The following is an 18,731-nucleotide window of genomic DNA, read 5'->3' as shown; positions in this document are numbered from 1 at the left end:
AATCATAGAAAAGAACAAAATAATGCCATTTGCAGAAATATGGATGGAACTAGAGACTCTCATACTGAATGAAGTAAGTCAGAAGAGAAAGACAAATACCATATGATATCACTTATATCTGGAATCTAATATATGGTACAAATGAACCTGTCTATAGAAAAGAAACTCATGGGCATGGAAAACAGACTTGCGGTTGCCCTGGGGAGGGGGAGGGATTGCATGGACTAGGAGTTTGGTGTTAGTAGATGCAAACTATTGCATTTGGAGTGGATAAGCAATGAGATCCTGCTGTATAGCACAGGGAACTATATCTGATCACTTGTGATGGAACATGATGGAGAATAACGTGAGGAAAAGAATGTGTGTATATATACGTGTGTGTGTGTATGTATAACTGCATCACTTTGCTGTACAGCAGAAATTGGCAGAACACTAAATCAATTGTAATAAAATAAATATAGAGATAAATAAAAGATCCTTTGGGAAGAGATTAATTTGATATAAGTTAGTGTATGTTTTCTTTAGAGTTAGTAAAATTGTAAATGTGTTCTTACAGAATATGGAGAAATAGTTCTCAACCTTTGATATTTATTAGATAACATAGACATTTGCTGGTAAAATATTTGTCGATGCAAATATACAGTTAGCTGTAAATTTAACCATATTATTAAAAACACAAGAATTTGTGATAATTACTTAGCCACACACAATCCAACTAGCATTTGTACAATTCATACACAATTTTTTATCTTAGAAGAAAAAAAATACATAAGAGTCGATGCAAAAATGAGATGGATCATATGATAAAGCATTTAGAAGTTTAATTTTTAATGATTAATTTATTTTAATTAACACTCATAACGAGACCTATCTTGTTAACACACTTTTAATTACAGTACTGTTAATCATATGCATATCATACAGCAGACCTCTAGAACTTTTTCATCTTGCATGACTGAACCTCTATACCTATTGAAGACCAACTCCCTTTCCCCTCCTCCCAACCACTATTTTACTTTCCACCTCTGTGTGTTTGATGACTTTAGAAACCTCATGCAATATTTGTCCTTCTATGTATGACTGACTTATTTCCCTTAGAATAGTGTCCTCAAGATTCATCTATGTTGTAGCACATAGCAGATTTCTTTCTGTTTTAAGCTTAATAATATTCTACTGTATGTATATACCACATTTTCTTTATTCATTCATCTGTCAGTGGACATTTAGGTTGTTTCTATCTCCTGGTTACTCTGAATAAAGTTTCAATGAATATATGAGTATATATATATTTCTTCAAGATTCTGTTTTCAGTTTTTTTGATCAATATCCAGAAGTGGAATTGCTGGACCATTTGGTAGTTCTTTTTATAATTTCTGTGGAAACTCAATGCTGTTTTCCACAGTGACTGCACCATTTTACATTCCTACCAACAGTGCAAACTTGTTTCAATTTCTCCATATCCTCACCAATACTTGTTATTTCCTGTTTTGTTTGTTTGTTTGTTTGGGTAATGGCCATCCTAACAGGTGATATCTCATTTTGGTTTTGATATGCACTTCCCTGGTTATTAATGATGTTGAGCATTTTTTTCACATTTCTGTTGGCCATTTGTATGTCTTCTTTGAAATGTCTGTTCAGGTCCTTTGCTCATTTTAAAATTTGGTTGTTTGTTTTGTTTTGTTTTGTTATTATTGAGTTGTAGGAGTTCTTTATCTATTTTGGATACTAATCCCACATGAAATGTATGATTTGCAAATGATTTCTTCCATTTCAAAGACTGGCTTTCATGTCATTGATTGTTTCCTTTGCTGAACAAGGCTTTTTATTTATTTATTTATTTTTCACTCAGCTGCACCCTCAACACATGTGGGTTCCGTGGCCAGGGAATGAATGTGAGCTGCAGAAGCAGCAACACTGCATCCTTTAACCCGCTACACTGGGTAAAAGACAAACCAGACTATTAACCCATAGCACCACAGCAGGGAACTCCTGTATTAGTATTATTTTTTTGCACAAAACTTTTTACTTTGATGTAGTCCCACTTGTCTTTTTTTGCTTTTTTTGCTTGTGCTATTTCAAATCCAAGAAACCATTGCCAAGCCTACATTTATAAAGCTTTTCACCTATTTTTTTTCTTCTAGGAATTTTACAATTTAGGGTGTTATGTAAGTCTTCAATCCATTTTGAGTTGATTTTTGTGTGTAGTGAAAGATAAGGGTCTAACTTTATTCTTTTATATGTTTATATCTAGAAACTATTCTTTCCCCACTGTGTAGGTTTGGCACTCTTGTTGAATATCCCACTTTACTGTTTAGGTGTGGATATATTTTTGTCTCTTCATTCTGTCCCATTGGTCTCCTTATGCCAGCACCATACTCTTGATTACTGTCAGTTTGCAATATGTTTTGAAGTCAAGAAGTATATGGCTTCCAACTTAGTTCTTTTTTCTCAAGATTGTTTTTCTTTTCTATTCAAGGTATGTGGTTCTATATGAATTTTAAGACTTTCTCCCCATTTCTGCAAAAAATGCCATTGTGAATTTGATAGGGACTGCATTGAAGCTGTAGATTGCCTTGGGTAGTATGGAGAACATTTTAACATTAAGTCTTCCAATACATGAACACATTGCTTGTGTCTTTCTTTAATTTCTTTCAGCAACATTTTGCAGTTTTCAGTATATATGTCTTTTGCCTCATTGGTTAAGTTTATTCCTAAATATTTTATTTCTTTTTGGTGTTCTCATAAATGAGATTGTTTTAATTTCCCTTTCATATTGTTTGTTGTTAGTTTATGAATATGCGACTCATTCTTTGTGTGTTGATTTTGTATTCTGCAATTTTGCTGATTTTTCTGCTACTTCTAACAGTATTTTTGTGTGTTTGTGGAATCATTGCAGTTTTGTACATATAAGATCATGTCATCTGCCTAGAGAGATAGAAGTTTAACTTCTGGATTATGTTTTAGAATAATTTTGATTAGGAACATAATGATAATAATTTACCTTTGTATATTACTTTATACTTTTTTTCTCTTAAATATGACTGAATTTTATAGCTCAAAGGCATATTGTAGCAATTAACAATTGTTAATTGTAGCAATTGTGACAACCTTCCTACTTGTATTAGAGGTAAAAAGGGGTCTTTGGCATCACAATTCTTGAGCCCTACAAGGCAACTTTATGAAATACACTTTACAGAAGAAAAAAAAAATTGAGATTAAAGTTTTTGAAACTTGCTTGTATGAAATAATTAACAAGGAATAATGCCATGACTTAAACTTCTCTCTCTCTCTCTTTTTCTTTTCTTTTTTTTTTTTTTTAGGGCCACACCCATGGCTTATGGAAGGTCCTAGGCTTTATACTGAATTGGAGACACAACTGGTGGCCTATGTCACAGCCACAGCAACCACAGCAATGTGGGATCCAAGCAGTATCTGTGACCTACACCACAGCTCATGGCAACGCTGGATCCCCAACTGACTGAGAGAGGCCAGGGATCAAACCCGCATCTTCATAGATATTAGTTGGATTTGTTTCTGTAGCACCACAGTGGGAACTACGCAAACTTCTCTTTTTTTATCCACATACCTTTCTGAGTAAATGGACAGACTATGCATTTAACTCAGTGGTATTGCCTTTTCCTTGATAATTTTCCTTCAGTTCTTTTAATAATAAAGTTTCCTTTTTATATCTGAGCATGAATCAACAAATGGTTGGGAAAATTGATTTGAAATATGGATCAGGTAGCCTGAGACAGCCACACTCATTGGGAAAAATGTATGAATAATTACCTGAATTTGATAATAGATGTTTGCAATTTTTACATTATAAGTAGGTGCTATATAATAGATTTATTTAATTTTTGAATTATTTTTTTCTTCTTTAGAGAGTGTTTTGCTTTATATTTTTACCAAAACAATATAATTTATTTACATTTATGTATTAAATATATTTAATTGTTTTGATTCAACTTTAGAAAATCCGGTACCAGCATTCTTTGTGGCTTAATAGAGTTTTCAATTATTACAGAATTTATTTTTAAAAAACCAATCCTAGTTAGAAGCACATTGTTTGTGTTAATGATCTCAACAAATTTTTCATTTTTCTAAGGATTCTTATTTATAACGTCACATTTATCAAGTGCCCTCAGATGACTCATGGAAAGTGCTGATTATATATTTTTTACCTTGAGTATTTTTGTTTCATTCTATTCTAAAGTGATTTTATCTGCCTATTCATCAGAGTAAGCATTGTTGCTTTTTTTTAATTGTTATTTCCCCAACACATTTTTTTTTCCCCGCTGTACAGCATGGGGAACCAATTACCCATACACGTATACATACTTTTTCCTCCCATTATCATGCTCCATCATAAGTATCTAAACGTAGTTCTCAGTGCTACACAGTAGGATCTCATTGTTAATTCATTTTAAGGCCACACATTGCTTGCTCTAAATTTAAATTTATTTTGTTTTGCAAACATAAATATCTGTGTTTCTAAATATTCATATTGTGTCAGATTTTACAGCTCTACTTTATGTTTTCAAAGTTGTCGTCTTTGTTTCTTCATTTAACTCAATAGATGCAGAACCATTTATCATTTATTGAGTTTTGATGAGGCAAGAGTTCACCTGATGGTAGCTATGGCTCTGTAATATGGTAATATATCAGTTTTTATTTAAGTCTCCTTCAGAGGGAAGAGTTGCTCTTTCAAATTACTTAATGAAGGTTATAAATATCTTTTTATAAATCTTTATATAAATGGGCTGCCATAGAGGAATTTTTTTATTGTTATTTCCCCAATACAATTTTTTTCTACTGTACAGCATAGTGACCAGTTACACATACATGAATACATTATTTTTTCTCCCATTATCATGCTCTGTCATAAGTGATTAGACATAGTTCTCAGTGCTACACAGCAGGATCTCACTGCTAATCCACTCTAAAAGCAATAGTTTGCATCCATTAATCCCAAACTCCCAATCCATCCAACTCCCTCCCCTCCCCCTAGGCAACTACAAGTCTATTCTCCAAGTCCATGATTTTCTTTTCTGTGGAAAGGTTCGTTCGTCCTGTATATTAGATTCCAAATATACATACACAATGGAATACTACTCAGCCATAAAAAGAACAAAATAATGCCATTTGCAGCAACATGAATGGAACTAGAGAATCTCATACTGAGTGAAGTAAGTCAGAAAGAGGAATTATTTTTGAATTAAGGGTGCTTAAAGCAGCCTAGCTCATGTGGCTTGTACCACACTTTGCAAAAGCAGCAAGAAAATCCATTATAAAATGCTTCTGACTACAACAGTGGCTGAACCAATGAGCCAATTATGCTCTCTTTGTCTGTTGAAATGGCCCTGGAGGTATCAATCATACATCTTGACTCTGTGCAGATGATTATTTGCCATTTAAGATGACTAATAATTTCTTCCAAGGAGTTACACAGGCTTAGTAGGAGGAAAATATAATTGCATTTCCAGCAATTTCTACGTATGAGCAGCAGAAAACAGAGTAAATAAATGTCTACCTCTTGTAGGAATATTTGAGTCTTCTCTGATGTTTTTATCTTTCAATTTTTTCCAGCTTATCCTGAGAAAAATTTTCTTTGTGTATGACATTTTGAAACCTCTTTAATTGATAATTTTTAGTTATTAAGATTTCTTTTTTTCAACTTTGATATGGTATTCATTATTAATATTAACCTCACTTTGGGAGTTCCCACTGTGGCACAGTGGAAAAAAATCCCACTAGCATCCATGTGAATATGGGTTGCATCCCTGGCCTTGCTCAGTGAGTCAGGGTTTCCAGCATTGCCATGAGCTGTGGTGTAGGTTGCAGACATGGCTCGGATCAGCATTGCTGTGGTTGTATTAAAGGCCATCAGAAGTAGCTCAGATTTGACCCCTAGCCTGGGAACTTCCATATGCCGCAGGTGCAGCCCTAAAAAGCGAAAAAAAAAAAAAAAAAAAAAGGTTAACCTTACTTTACTTCAGATGTATTAGTGGAATGTTTCATGTGGTCCCAAAGCCACCCTAGGCATCCACTGGCCTGAGTCTAAATATGGGTGACTTAGAAGTTGGCTGCTGGCTCCTTGGGAATGAATGAGAAAGGTTTCCATGAGGAAGAACTTTAGGAATGCCAGACTATTTAATCTCAGAATCTTGTTATATGATTAGCTCTAGTGATTCCATTAAGTGTATGGAAATTGTGGTAAGAAAGACATAAGTGTTTTGTGAAATACAAATATATATTCTAGTCTAACACCAAAATGCTCAAGGTTTCATTTATGTATGATGCCATGTCTTTCATAAAAAATTAAAGAATGATATTATCATTTCATCTATCTAAAAAAATCAAATATACATATTTTTTTCTTTTAGCATGTGGAGAAACTCTTCAAGAATCCAATGGCAATCTTTCCTCCCCAGGATTTCCAAATGGCTACCCTTCTTATACACACTGCATCTGGAGAGTTTCTGTGACTGCAGGGGAGAAGGTAGTTTATCCCATCAAGTCTCTTTTAATCTCAGATAAGCAAAAGTTCATCTTCTTTCAAATATAATTTACTTTTTTTAATTCTTATTTAACTCATCAAATAAGAGACCAAATAGCTCAGAAAATTTATAAAGGAAATGACTCAAAATCCAGGAATTTTTTGAAAGACGTAAATTTAAAATAAGTGGTAAATGGTCTAAGAGTTGAAATAATGGTACAAATTGTGATCTCAGACACAATTAAATTAAAATTCGGTATCAGAAGGGTAATTAGAAAAATCCCACACATTTTAAAATTAAGAAATTTACATCAAATATCCAATTTAGCCAAGAAGAAATTATAATGAAAATTAGAAATTATTTTCAATTATGAGAATTATACTGAGAACACCAAGCCTACATGCACCTAAAAGCAGTATTTAGGAAATTCACACACTTGAGTACTCCCATAAGAAAATAATTATAATGGGGAGTTCCCATTGTGGCTCAGCAGAAACGAATCTGACTGGTATCCATGAGGATGTGGGTTTGATCCCTGGCCTCGCTCAGTGGGTTAAGGATCCAGTATTGCCATGATCTGTGGTGTAGGTTGCAGATGCGGCTTGGATCCCTCATTGCTGTGGCTGTGGTGTAGGCCAGCAGCTAAAGCTCTGATTTGACATCTAGCCTGGGAACTTCCGTGTGCTGCTGGTCAGCCCTAAAAGCAAAAGAAAAAAAAAGAAAAACTCAAAACTAATGAGATAGATATCCACATAAAGAGGCTGGAAAAGAGCAATAAAATTAATGGAAATGTACAAAAAGGAAGAAGTTATAAATAAAAGATAAAGTTAGGGGGTTCCTATTGCGGCTCAGTGGATTAAGAACCTGACTAATATCCATGATAATGAAGGTTTAATTCCTGGCCTCTCTCGGTGGATTAAGTATCCAGCATTGCTGTGCCTGTAGCATAGGCCAGCAGCTGCAGCTCTGAATCCACCACTAGCCTGGAAACTCATATGCCACACTTGTGGTTCTAAAAAGACCAAAAAAACAAAAAAGATAAATTTAAAAACATAAAAATATCATGGTACAAAGTATAGACAAAGTTGGTACTTTGAAACAACTTAGAAAAATAGAAGAGAGGATGAAAAGAGATCAAGAAAGAAAAAAGAATAACAGAGAAAGCACAATTATCTAATTTTTAGAATAAAAAAGATTATTATAACATAGATGCTTTAGACACCAAAATGGGAATAAGAACATTTTAAAATTATGCCAATAACTTTAAAATGTAAATGAAATGGGAAAATTACTACAAAATACTAGTTACTAATGTCATAGTCAAGCAGAAATAAAAAGCTTGAATGCTCCTATAACCAGTAAAGAAATCAAATTACTATTTAATTAAAATTTTAGTCATAATTTTCAACAATGAAAATCCAGGCTCAGATGGCTTAATTAGTGAGTTCTACCCAATAACCAAATAAAAAATAAGTGTAATCTCATATAAAATCTCTCAGTTAATTAAAAAAATACTCTCTTATTTATACGGCTAGCAAAACCTTGATAGCCATCCTGATGACGCAAATGGTGTAATAAAGAAAAATTTTAACCCAGACTCACACTTGAATACTTATGTAAAATCCTCCCCACATTACCAAATCAAATGCAAATATATATGCACATATATGTATGTGTCTATACAATATAAATATATAAATAAGATATAAAATATGTTATATATATATTTCGAGTGCAAATATATGTACTTGGGTATGTGTATATATGTATTATTTATTACTTAGATGTTTGTATGTGTACATATATGTATGGGTATATATGTACAAATATCATTAGATAAATATCAATTAAATCAAGAAAAAATCTATTAATGATTTTATGACAATAAATCCTGAGCAAACCAAGAATGCCTTCTTAATCTTATAAAGGGAATCAACAAAAATTAGTGCAAATACCCTTATCATTGGAGAAATTCTGAAAGTATTTCTCTCAAGATAGGTAAAAAACCAAGAATGTTTACCACTTCTCTTCTTTTTTAACACTTTGATGAAAGTAGTGGCACATTAACACAAGATAATGAAATTATATATATATATATATATATATATATATATAAATTAAAAATGAAGACATAACCTTTCCTTTATCATATTGTTGGGTTATAGAATTTAAAATTATTAAGAAATAAAATGAATAAATCTATTAATTTCTAGATTCTGTCTTAAATGCTAGCCTTTAAAGTCTTCCCAGAGCAAGATCGTATTGATATTTATCTTTGTTTTTTAGTAGTTGTTAAATGGTTTTTGTCTTTTGCCTTTCACTAATTCATCTGGAATGACTCACCCACATTTTGAGTATTGATGAGAATGCAAATACAGTTAAAGAAAATTTGATCTCTCTGATAATTCTGTGTTATAATGAGTAGTATGGTGGGTATGGGCAATACTCGCAATGAAGACTAAGTGAAACTCTTGTGTAGCATAAATAGATTTTACACATAAAAGTTTACAACTTTGCAATACATGGTCGCATATATAATTCTTTATGTACTTATTTTTAAATTTAAGAATTATGAGTCTAGGAGTTCCTGCTGTGGTACACCAAGATTGATAGATGTCTCTGCAGCAGCCAGGATGTGGTTCCATCCTCTGCCCAGTGCAGTGATTAAGGATTCAGCCATTTAGGTCTTTAATACAATTTGAATTTATTTTTTATATGGTGTGAGGAAATACTCTAATTTCATTCTTTTGCATGTAGCTGTCTAGTTTTCTTAGCACCATTTATAGAAAATTCTGTCTTTTCTCCGTTATATATTCTTGCCTCTTTTGATTTAGATTGATTGACCATAATTGTGTGGGTTTATTTCTCGACCCTCCATTCTGTTCCATTTTTCTATATGTCTGTTGTTGTGGCAAAATGATGCTGTTTTGATTACTGTAGCTTTGTGCACAATTTAAAGTCAAGGAATGTGATACCTTCAGCTATGTTCTTTTTTCTCAAAATTGCTTTGGTATTGGGGTCTTTTGCCATTCTAAATAATTTTAGAATTATTTGTTCTAGTAATGTGAAAAATGTCATGGATATTTTGATAGGAATTAAACCTGTAAATTTAATGGGTCTTTTTTACGCTGGTATTTTTTACTTCTTTGGTTGCAAGTTTAACTCATTAATTTCAAGCATCTTTTTTTTTCCAATACAGACATTCAAGGCTATGAATTTTCTTCTAAGAACTACTCTATCTGAATTTTACCAAATTGATGCATAGTATTTTTGTTATTTTTCAATTCTAATTCTTCATATCTTATCATTTCTCCTAAGCCCATATATTTTTCAATAATATTTTTTTAATTTACAAACATGTTGTTTTTCAGTCTCCCTTTTCTTATTAATTTCTCCTTTAATTACTTTTTGGAGATTATCATTTGTCTGATGTCAGTCTTTGAAATAGCTTGAGGCTGGCAGAATGACTTGGGAATTGACCAATATTCATAGAAAAATAATCTTTGATTTAAAATATGTTTTGTGCAGTGGTTGAGTACAGAGTTTTCTATATATGAATTAGTTTTTTAATTGTGCTGTTGATATATTTTTTATATTATTGTTTTTGACTTCATCTATGAAATAGTAGAAAGATATGTTATTAATATATTTAAATATTATTTCCCACTATTTGGTAGATGTTATTAATTACTCTACAGTTAAAATATTTGTTTACACTATCTTATTACATATTGTATACATAAATACTTTTAGACTATTACGGCTTTCTAATAAGGTAAACTATTATCATTATATAGTGAATCTCTTAATCTCTATTCATAGTTTAGGTTAAAAATATTTTTTCTGATATTAATAAATCTGTGATTTCTTTTGATTAATATTTCTGCCTGGTATTTCTATCCTGCTTTAGACAATTAGCCATTTAAGATCTTGTGTCTCTGGTGTTTCCCTTTTAGACAGCAAATGATTTGGTTTTGTTCTTTATTGAATCCATAATGTAAAGTTTTGTTTTTAACTCAAGCGCTTATTACAGTTACATCTATTACAATTACAGATATATTATTGTTTCTTATCAGCATACTCTATGTCCACTGACTTCTTTTATTCTATGTTTTGCTTTCTTATGTATTGAATTATGGTTTACTTTCCCCTCATGTAATTTCTTTCTCTACTGGTTTGAAAATTTTAAATGTGTTGTCTATTATTTGGTACCTTTTTCTAGGCATATGTAATTGGTATCTTTAGCCTCTTCCTAAACCATAAAAAGATTCTAAAAAAAAAAAAAAAAGATTATGATTCACATTGTCTTTATCTTACAAGCTATTTTTTTGTTTCGTTTTCAAGCACATTTTCTTCCTGAGAAAAAGAAGATATATTATTTTTTGCACGTAAAATTTAACTTTATGTAGATATTTACCTAACATTTTAATATTGTGATAAAAAACATACAACATAAAATTGTCTTAACCATTTTTAAATATACAATTCAGTAGCATTAAGTGTATACACACTGTGAGAAATAGATCTCCAGAACTTTTTCATCTTGCAAAACTGAAATACTATGTCCATTCACCAATTTTCCATTTTCCCCTCCCCTCAGCTCCTGCTAAGCACCATTTACTTTTTGTTTCTTATGAATTTGACTACTTTAAGATAATTCATAAAAATGGGGTCACATAGTATTTGTCCTTCTGTAACTGGCTTATTTTGCTTTGCATAATGGCCTCGAGGCTTATCCATGTTGTAGCATGCATAAATTCTCAACGACTGCTGGATCATTTGGCAGTTCTATCTTTAATTTTTTGTTTTTCATAGATGGCTTCACTATTTTAGAATCTCTCCCAAGTGCACATGAGGTCAAATTTCTCCATATCTTCACCAACACATGTTATTTTAAAATCTTTCATAATCACCATCTTAATGAGTATGAGGTGATAACTCCTATGGCTTGATTTGCATTCCTCTGAAGATTAGTGATGTTGAACATTTTTTATATGATTATTGACCATTTGTTCATCATCTCTGGAGAAATGTCTGTTCAAGTCTTTTGCCCATTTTTTAAATTAGATTATTTTATTTTTTTCTTGTTGTATTGTAGGAGTTCTTTATATATTCTGGCTATTAACCCCTTTTGAGATATATGGTTTACAAACATTGTGTCCTTTTCTGTAGTTGCATTTTGACACTGTTGATTGTTTCCTTTGTTTCACAGAAGATTTTTAGTTTGACATAGTACTAATTTTTCACTTTTGTTTCCTGGGTTTTTGGAGCCATATCCAAGAAATTATTTTCAGATCCAATAGAATGAAGCTTTCCCCCTATTTTTTCTCTTAGGAGTTTTGAGTCTTATGATTAGGTCTTTAATCCATTGTTGAGTTGATTTTGGTATATGGCTTAAGAGTCTAACATCATTCTCTTCCACTGGAGAGCCATTTTTCGCAAGGCACTTATTGAAGATTTACCAAATATTTTTATTCAGTATTTCTTCTCACGTCTCAGACTTCCACCAAGCTCATTTTGTCCTGATTTTTGTTTGTATTTTAGATTAGTTTTTTAACTCAGCTTCTTTTGGCAGTATTTTTCCTGTTTGAAATGTACATTTTTTTAAATTAAAGTGTAGTTAATTTTCAATATTATGTTTGTTTCATTAGGTGTCCAATATAGTGATTCAATATTTTTTGTATACTATACTCCCTTTAAAGGTTTTTTTAACTCGAATTCATGATAAAATAGGTTCAGTAGCTACAACTAGCTATATATTTGATTTGCTAATAATCAAAACTTGAAAAATCACTTTTTTAAAATATTTCTTAAAATGTGGATTCCTGGAAATTCAAGTTAGCAAATCTGATTTAATGAGCACAAGAAGTTTAATGTTAACAACCATATAAATAAATTGCTAAAAAGTATTATTTAAAATGATGCTTTCCATATAAAATGTATTTCAAGTGCATTGGAAAATATTGTGTAGTCTCGTCATTTATTTTATTGAAGTAGTAAAATTTTGACAGGCACCCTCCAACACATATGAAATAATTATGAAATGCTTAATGTATAATTTATAAAATGTAAACACATGGATATTGTATACATATTGTATACATATAATAAAATCAACTCAAGCGCTATGATTTATAAAATTGTGTTTTGATTTAGTAATTTGAGAGGCCAGTGTTATAAAATCTGTTAATTAGTCAACTAATAATATGAAAATGGAAAAAATTTAAATTTTTCAAAATTTTCCATAAATGCTAGATTTCAATTACTATATTTAATGATAATCTAGTAAATTAGGATTAGAAAGTTTTGTTTTCAATACAATAAATAGAAGAAATTAATCTCTATTGAGTGCTTATACTATGACAGGTGCTGTGCTAAATTTCTCTAATACTCACACCCTACTGAGTTTAGTATTACAAATATCACCATTTTACATGTGAAGAAAATTGAATTTAAGATTGAATAATCTTCCTAACATCACACAGATTTGCATTTTTTTTAGTTATAGAGAATAGGTTTTCTTCTTGAAAATTCAAAATAATCAACTAGAAAACAGGAGTAGAGCTGATCAAATAAAAACAAATATATTAAAATGTAATAGTCTTTAGAAAACTGAAGATTACTCTAGGACTAAAACGAAATGATACATTGTATAGTAGAATATGTTATAAATTGTCAGTTTTTCCAAAATTAATGTATGATTTTAATGCAATTCCAAATAAATTTCCAATAGATCTATAGCTAGATCAAATTTCTCCAGAGTTTATTTCTAAAAATCAAAGGGTTGCAATAGCTGAGGCAAATTTGAAAATAATTAATGAAAGGGAGTGAATTACACTGTAAGGTGGTAGAAAAACATTTTTAAGTTTCAGTAATGCAAATTTTATAGTAATGTCAAAATAAGCTTCTGGATTAATGGAACAATCAAAAAAGGCCAGAACTCAACTTGAGGGAATATAAAATTTTTGTCATATACTTATAGAGAAGATTTTTTCAAATAAATCAGAAATGAATTTTTAAATAATGAAATCATTTTAAAATATTTTTTTAAAAATTTCAACTTTCACTTCATACTGAATATTTTTTCTAAAGAAAACACAAGTGGTTTGTTTTATAAATAAGTAAAGATTAATACTTGGTTAGATAAGGAAGCAAAATATTTATTAAAGTATCAGTGCAAATAGATAATCAATATATGAAATTGTTTACTCTAATTCTTTATCAAAGAATGCTATTTGAATCAACAATGGTGTGTTGTATTTCACACTGTCAAATTGGCAAAGAAGGGATATGATGATGATATCAAATGATTGTGAGGACACACACTGAATTAACTTTTCTTAAGAAGTTTGGCAAACTGTATCGCATTTTGCAAAGCATGTATTCACTTATCCTAGAAATTTATCTTACAACAATTATCTGGGTATGTGCAAAGATTAGTTATTTTTAATTAATGAAAAATTGAAAACAAAATTTGAAAGGCAAAAGAAAACATGGATTGATTGATTTTTTTAAGGATTAAATATTCTATTTTACAAAAACATACACAATGGCCAATGTAAAAGTGAAATGCTCATTTGATAATTATCAAATTATGTTTAAGAAGGAATAAAACATGGTATAAAGGGAGAAGGCTGTCACTAAATTCACCTCTCTGAAGATAATCACGAGTTATTATCTAAAAATATGGCACTCATTGCAAAAGTTATTTTTTTGTGAAAGACTGTATTTCCTGGAACCAGAGGACCATGTTCTCAAACTATTGATAAATTTAATAAGCAAGTTAAAAATCATAGGCACAAAAAGATCTGATTTTTAAATTACATATGTTAAAGACAAAATTATGGAAGAATATATACCAAGACAATGTTTATTTCTTCCTGATGGATGTACATAGTTTTTCATTTCTTCTTTCTTTTATGTTCTTCAATAAGCATATACTATTTTATCTGGGAAAAGATATTTTTTAAATAAGAGTGCTGCACAGCAATGTGAATGTACTTAATGCCACAGAGCTGTAATGCTTAAAATTGTTAAAATGTTAAATTTTACATGATGTTCATTTTATCACAGTTAAAAATAATAAGATTGTCAATGTACTCGTATGTTTTCCTAGGATTGAGCCTCCTAAATTAAAGACAGTCCTGTCAGATCTCAGGCTGCCATTGATGTTGCACAACACATGCAGGGAATAGCCCAGAATATGCCTCTGAGAACATAGCTGTGTTGAGCTGATAGAAGCAAACAGTATCAATTCTTTTATCCCCTGACCTTTTAACAAGGGCATATTGCTTATGTCTTCAATAGAGTTAATATTTTTTTTTCTTTTCCGCTATAGCCTGTTTCAAAGCTATCATTTGACCACTTTCATTCTGCAAAACTTTCTTTTTATAGACTCTAATGATTTACACATATGGGGTCAATTCCCAATATGATATTTATATTGCTGAAGGCACTGCTTATATTTAGCAATTACTGTGTAGATAAATCTTTGATCTCTTTAAAATAAATGCATCTCCTGGTATGTGAAATAAATCTTTGCCTTCAAGTATCTTACAAACATACAGTAAGGGCAAAGCCCAGTAATATATGAGGCAAATTGAAAAAATAACTAAAGAAAGCAAGATACAACTTGCCAAGGATTTGCAGCGATAAGCGAGCTCAGATCTTGTTGAGTGATCCAGACCTGACTGTAGAGAGTATAGCATTTAATTCTGTCTTTAAGAGATGAGAAGAGTTTCTAGATATAGGAAAGGGGAACATGGAATCTCAGGTGTGTACACCTTTCATAAAGGGATACTGAAATTGGGGCACTTTGTCCAGACACAACAACAGGAGTGCGATGAAGATTCTCTGTTTGAGATAGTGAAAGGGAGGCAGCAAAGGTAGGTTATGGCCTAGAGGCTTTGATGACCAGGCTTAGAAATTTATATTGAGTTGGATATAAGCCACCAATGCCATGATGGGAACTCTACTTTACTGGAATTAAACAGCCATAGAGTGTAGGATGCATTGGAGAAGTGTGAAACTGTAAACCAAAATGCATCTTGCAAAGCTATTGCATTAACTCAGAGGAGCATGGAGAGCACTGACAGAAGAAAAGGAGAAGAATATTTGTAGGGCATTGCAGAGTATCTGTAGAAATTGGTAACTGACTAAATATGGGGATAGAGTGGGGGTTAAGGAAAGGCAGGGATAAAAAAAAATGTTCCTTTGAATAGTTGGCGAAGACAAATCAAAATTCCAAAACACTGATGCCATATGTTTAAGCAGAAAGCTTATTTTCATAGCATAATCCAACTCCTAATTTTCACCTATCATAAAATTAATCCCTGATAGAATTAGGATCTACTTGATTTATGCAGCTAACCTGTTGTAAAAGCAGGGGCTTAAACTAAGGGCCCAAATTCTCTGGTCCATTCTTCTTTAGATTTCAAACTAAGAATCCCTTACTTTAACTTGTTGATTTTCCTGTGAAACTTTTTTTTTTTTTTGGTTATGAAAACTTTTAAATGATTTTTATTTTTTCCATTATAGTTGGTTCAGAGTGTTCTGCCAGTTTTCTACTGTACAGCAAAGTGTTTTGTTTTTTATTATTTAAAAAAAAAAATTTATGACTACACCCATGATGTATGCAAGTTTCCAGGCCAGGTATTGAATCCAAGCTGCAGCTGTGACCTGCACCACAGCTGTAGCAATGCCAGATCCTTTAACCCCCTGCACCAGGCTCGGAATTGAACCTGCACCTCTACAGTGACCTCAGCCACTGCAGTCAGATTCTTTTTTTTTTTTTTTTTTTCCCCCACTGTACAGCAAGGGGGTCAGGTTATCCTTACATGTATACATTACAGTTACATTTTTCCCCCACCCTTTCTTCTGCTGCAACATGAGTATCTAGACATAGTTCTCAATGCTATTCAGCAGGATCTCCTTGTAAATCTATTCTAAGTTGTGTCTGATAAGCCCAAGCTCCTGATCCCTCCCACTCCCTCCCCCTCCCATCAGGCAGCCACAAGTCTGTTCTCCAAGTCCATGATTTTCTTTTCTGAGGAGATGTTCATTTGTGCTGGATATTAGATTCCAGTTATAAGTGATATCATATGGTATTTGTCTTTGTCTTTCTGGCTCATTTCACTCAGGGTGAGATTCTCTAGTTCCATCCATGTTGCTGCAAATGGCATTATGTCATTCTTTTTTATGGCTGAGTAGTATTCCATTGTGTATATATACCACCTCTTCCGAATCCAATCATCTGTTGATGGACATTTGGGTTGTTTCCATGTCTTGGCTATTGTGAATAGTGCTGCAATGAACATGCGGGTGCACGTGTCTCTTTTAAGTAGAGTTTTGTCCGGATAGATGCCCAAGAGTGGGATTGCGAGGTCATATGGAAGTTCTATGTATAGATTTCTAAGGTAAATCCAAACTGTTCTCCATAGTGGCTGTACCAGTTTACATTCCTGCCAGCAGTGCAGGAGGGTTCCCTTTTCTCCACAGCCCCTCCAGCACTTGTTATTTGTGGATTTATTAATGATGGCCATTCTGACTGGTGTGAGGTGATATCTCATGGTAGTTTTGATTTGCATTTCTCTTATAATCAGCGATGGTGAGCATTTTTTCATGTGTTTGTTGGCCATCTGTATATCTTCTTTGGAGAACTGTCTATTCAGGTCTTTTGCCCATTTTTCCATTGATTGATTGGCTTTTTTGCTGTTGGGTTGTATAAGTTGTTTATATATTCTAGAGATTAAGCCCTTGTCAGTTGCATCATTTGAAACTATTTTCTCCCATTCTGTAAGTTGTCTTTTTGTTTTCTTTTTGGTTTCCTTTGCTGTGCAAAAGCTTTTCAGTTTGATGGTCCCATGGGTTTATTTTTGCTCTAATTTCTATTGCTTTGGGAGACTGACCTGAGAAAATATTCATAATGTTGATGTCAGAGAGTGTTTTGCCTATGTTTTCTTCTAGGAGTTTGATGGTGTCCTGTCGTATATTTAAGTCTTTCAGCCATTGGAGTTTATTTTTGTGCATGGTGTGAGGGTGTGTTCTAGTTTCATTGCTTTGCATGCAGCTGTCCAGGTTTCCCAGCAATGCTTGCTGAATAGACTTTCTTTTTCCCATTTTATGTTCTTGCCTCCCTTGTCAAAGATTAATTGACCATAGGTGTCAGGGTTTATTTCCGGATTCTCTATTCTGTTTCATTGGTCTGTCTGTCTGTTTTGGTACCAGTACCACACTGTTTTGATGACTGTGGCTTTGTAGTATTTCTTGAAGTCTGGGAGAGTTATGCCTCCTGCTTGGTTTTTGTTTCTCAGGATTGCTTTGGCAATTCTGGGTCTTTTGTGGTTCCATATAAATGTTTGGATTGTTTGTTCTAGTTCTGTGAAAAATGTCATGGGTAATTTGATAGGGATTGCATTGAATCTGTAGATTGCTTTGGGTAGTATGGCCATTTTTACAATATTGATTTTCCCAATCCAGGAACATGGAATATCTTTCCATTTCTTTACATCTTCTTTGATTTCTTTGATTAAAGTTTTCTAGTTCTCGGCATATAGGTCCTTTACCTCCTTGGTCAGGTGTATTCTGAGGTATTTGATTTTGTGAGGTGCAATTTTAAAAGGTATCGTATTTTTGTATTCCTTTTCTAATGTTCATTGCTGGTATACAGAAATGCAACTGACTTCTGAAGGTTAATCTTATATCCTGCCACTTTGCTGAATTTATTAATCAGTTCAAGTAGTTTTGGGGTTGAGTCCTTCGGGTTTTCTATGTATAGTATCATGTCATCTGCATACAGTGACAGTTTTATCTCTTCTCTTCCTATATGGATGCCTTTTATTTCTTTTGTTTGTCTAATTGCTGTGGCCTGGACTTCCAAAACTATGTTGAAGAGCAGTGGTGAGAGTGGGCATCCCTGTCTTGTTCCAGATTTGAGTGAGAAGGCTTTCAGTTTTTCCCCATTGAGGATTGTATTTGCTGTGGGTTTATCATAAATGGCTTTGATTATATTCAGGAATGTTCCTTCCCTCTATACCCACTTTTGCAGTCAGATTCTTAACCCATTGCACCACAGCAGGAATTCCAAAAATGTATTTAAATTAATTTAGTGTTTTTCTACACATTATACAATTAAATTGTTCTGATTTAATTCAGCTGAGATCAGCTCAATATGATGATCTCCATTTTATAGTAAGGAGATTAATTCAAACTCAGAAAATTTAACCTAGCAAA

At 32.4% G+C, this 18,731-nt stretch overlaps 1 protein-coding gene across 3 annotated transcripts in view; it reads left to right on the top strand.

Moving 5' to 3' along the window:
- Positions 1–18,731, top strand: part of TLL1 (tolloid like 1) — a 238,333-nt gene that overhangs the window by 158,130 nt on the left and 61,472 nt on the right. For all 3 annotated transcript variants that reach the window (XM_021101281.1, XM_021101283.1, XM_021101282.1), the window contains exon 9: positions 6,387–6,502. In XM_021101281.1, coding sequence (XP_020956940.1) covers positions 6,387–6,502 — 116 coding nt within the window. The remainder of the gene's footprint in view (positions 1–6,386; positions 6,503–18,731) is intronic.

This window comes from Sus scrofa, chromosome 8, assembly GCF_000003025.6.
Source record: "Sus scrofa isolate TJ Tabasco breed Duroc chromosome 8, Sscrofa11.1, whole genome shotgun sequence".
Lineage (NCBI taxonomy): Eukaryota > Metazoa > Chordata > Mammalia > Artiodactyla > Suidae > Sus > Sus scrofa.
Note: the sequence above shows the minus strand (reverse complement) of the source record. Positions and strands in the feature narration are given on the sequence as shown.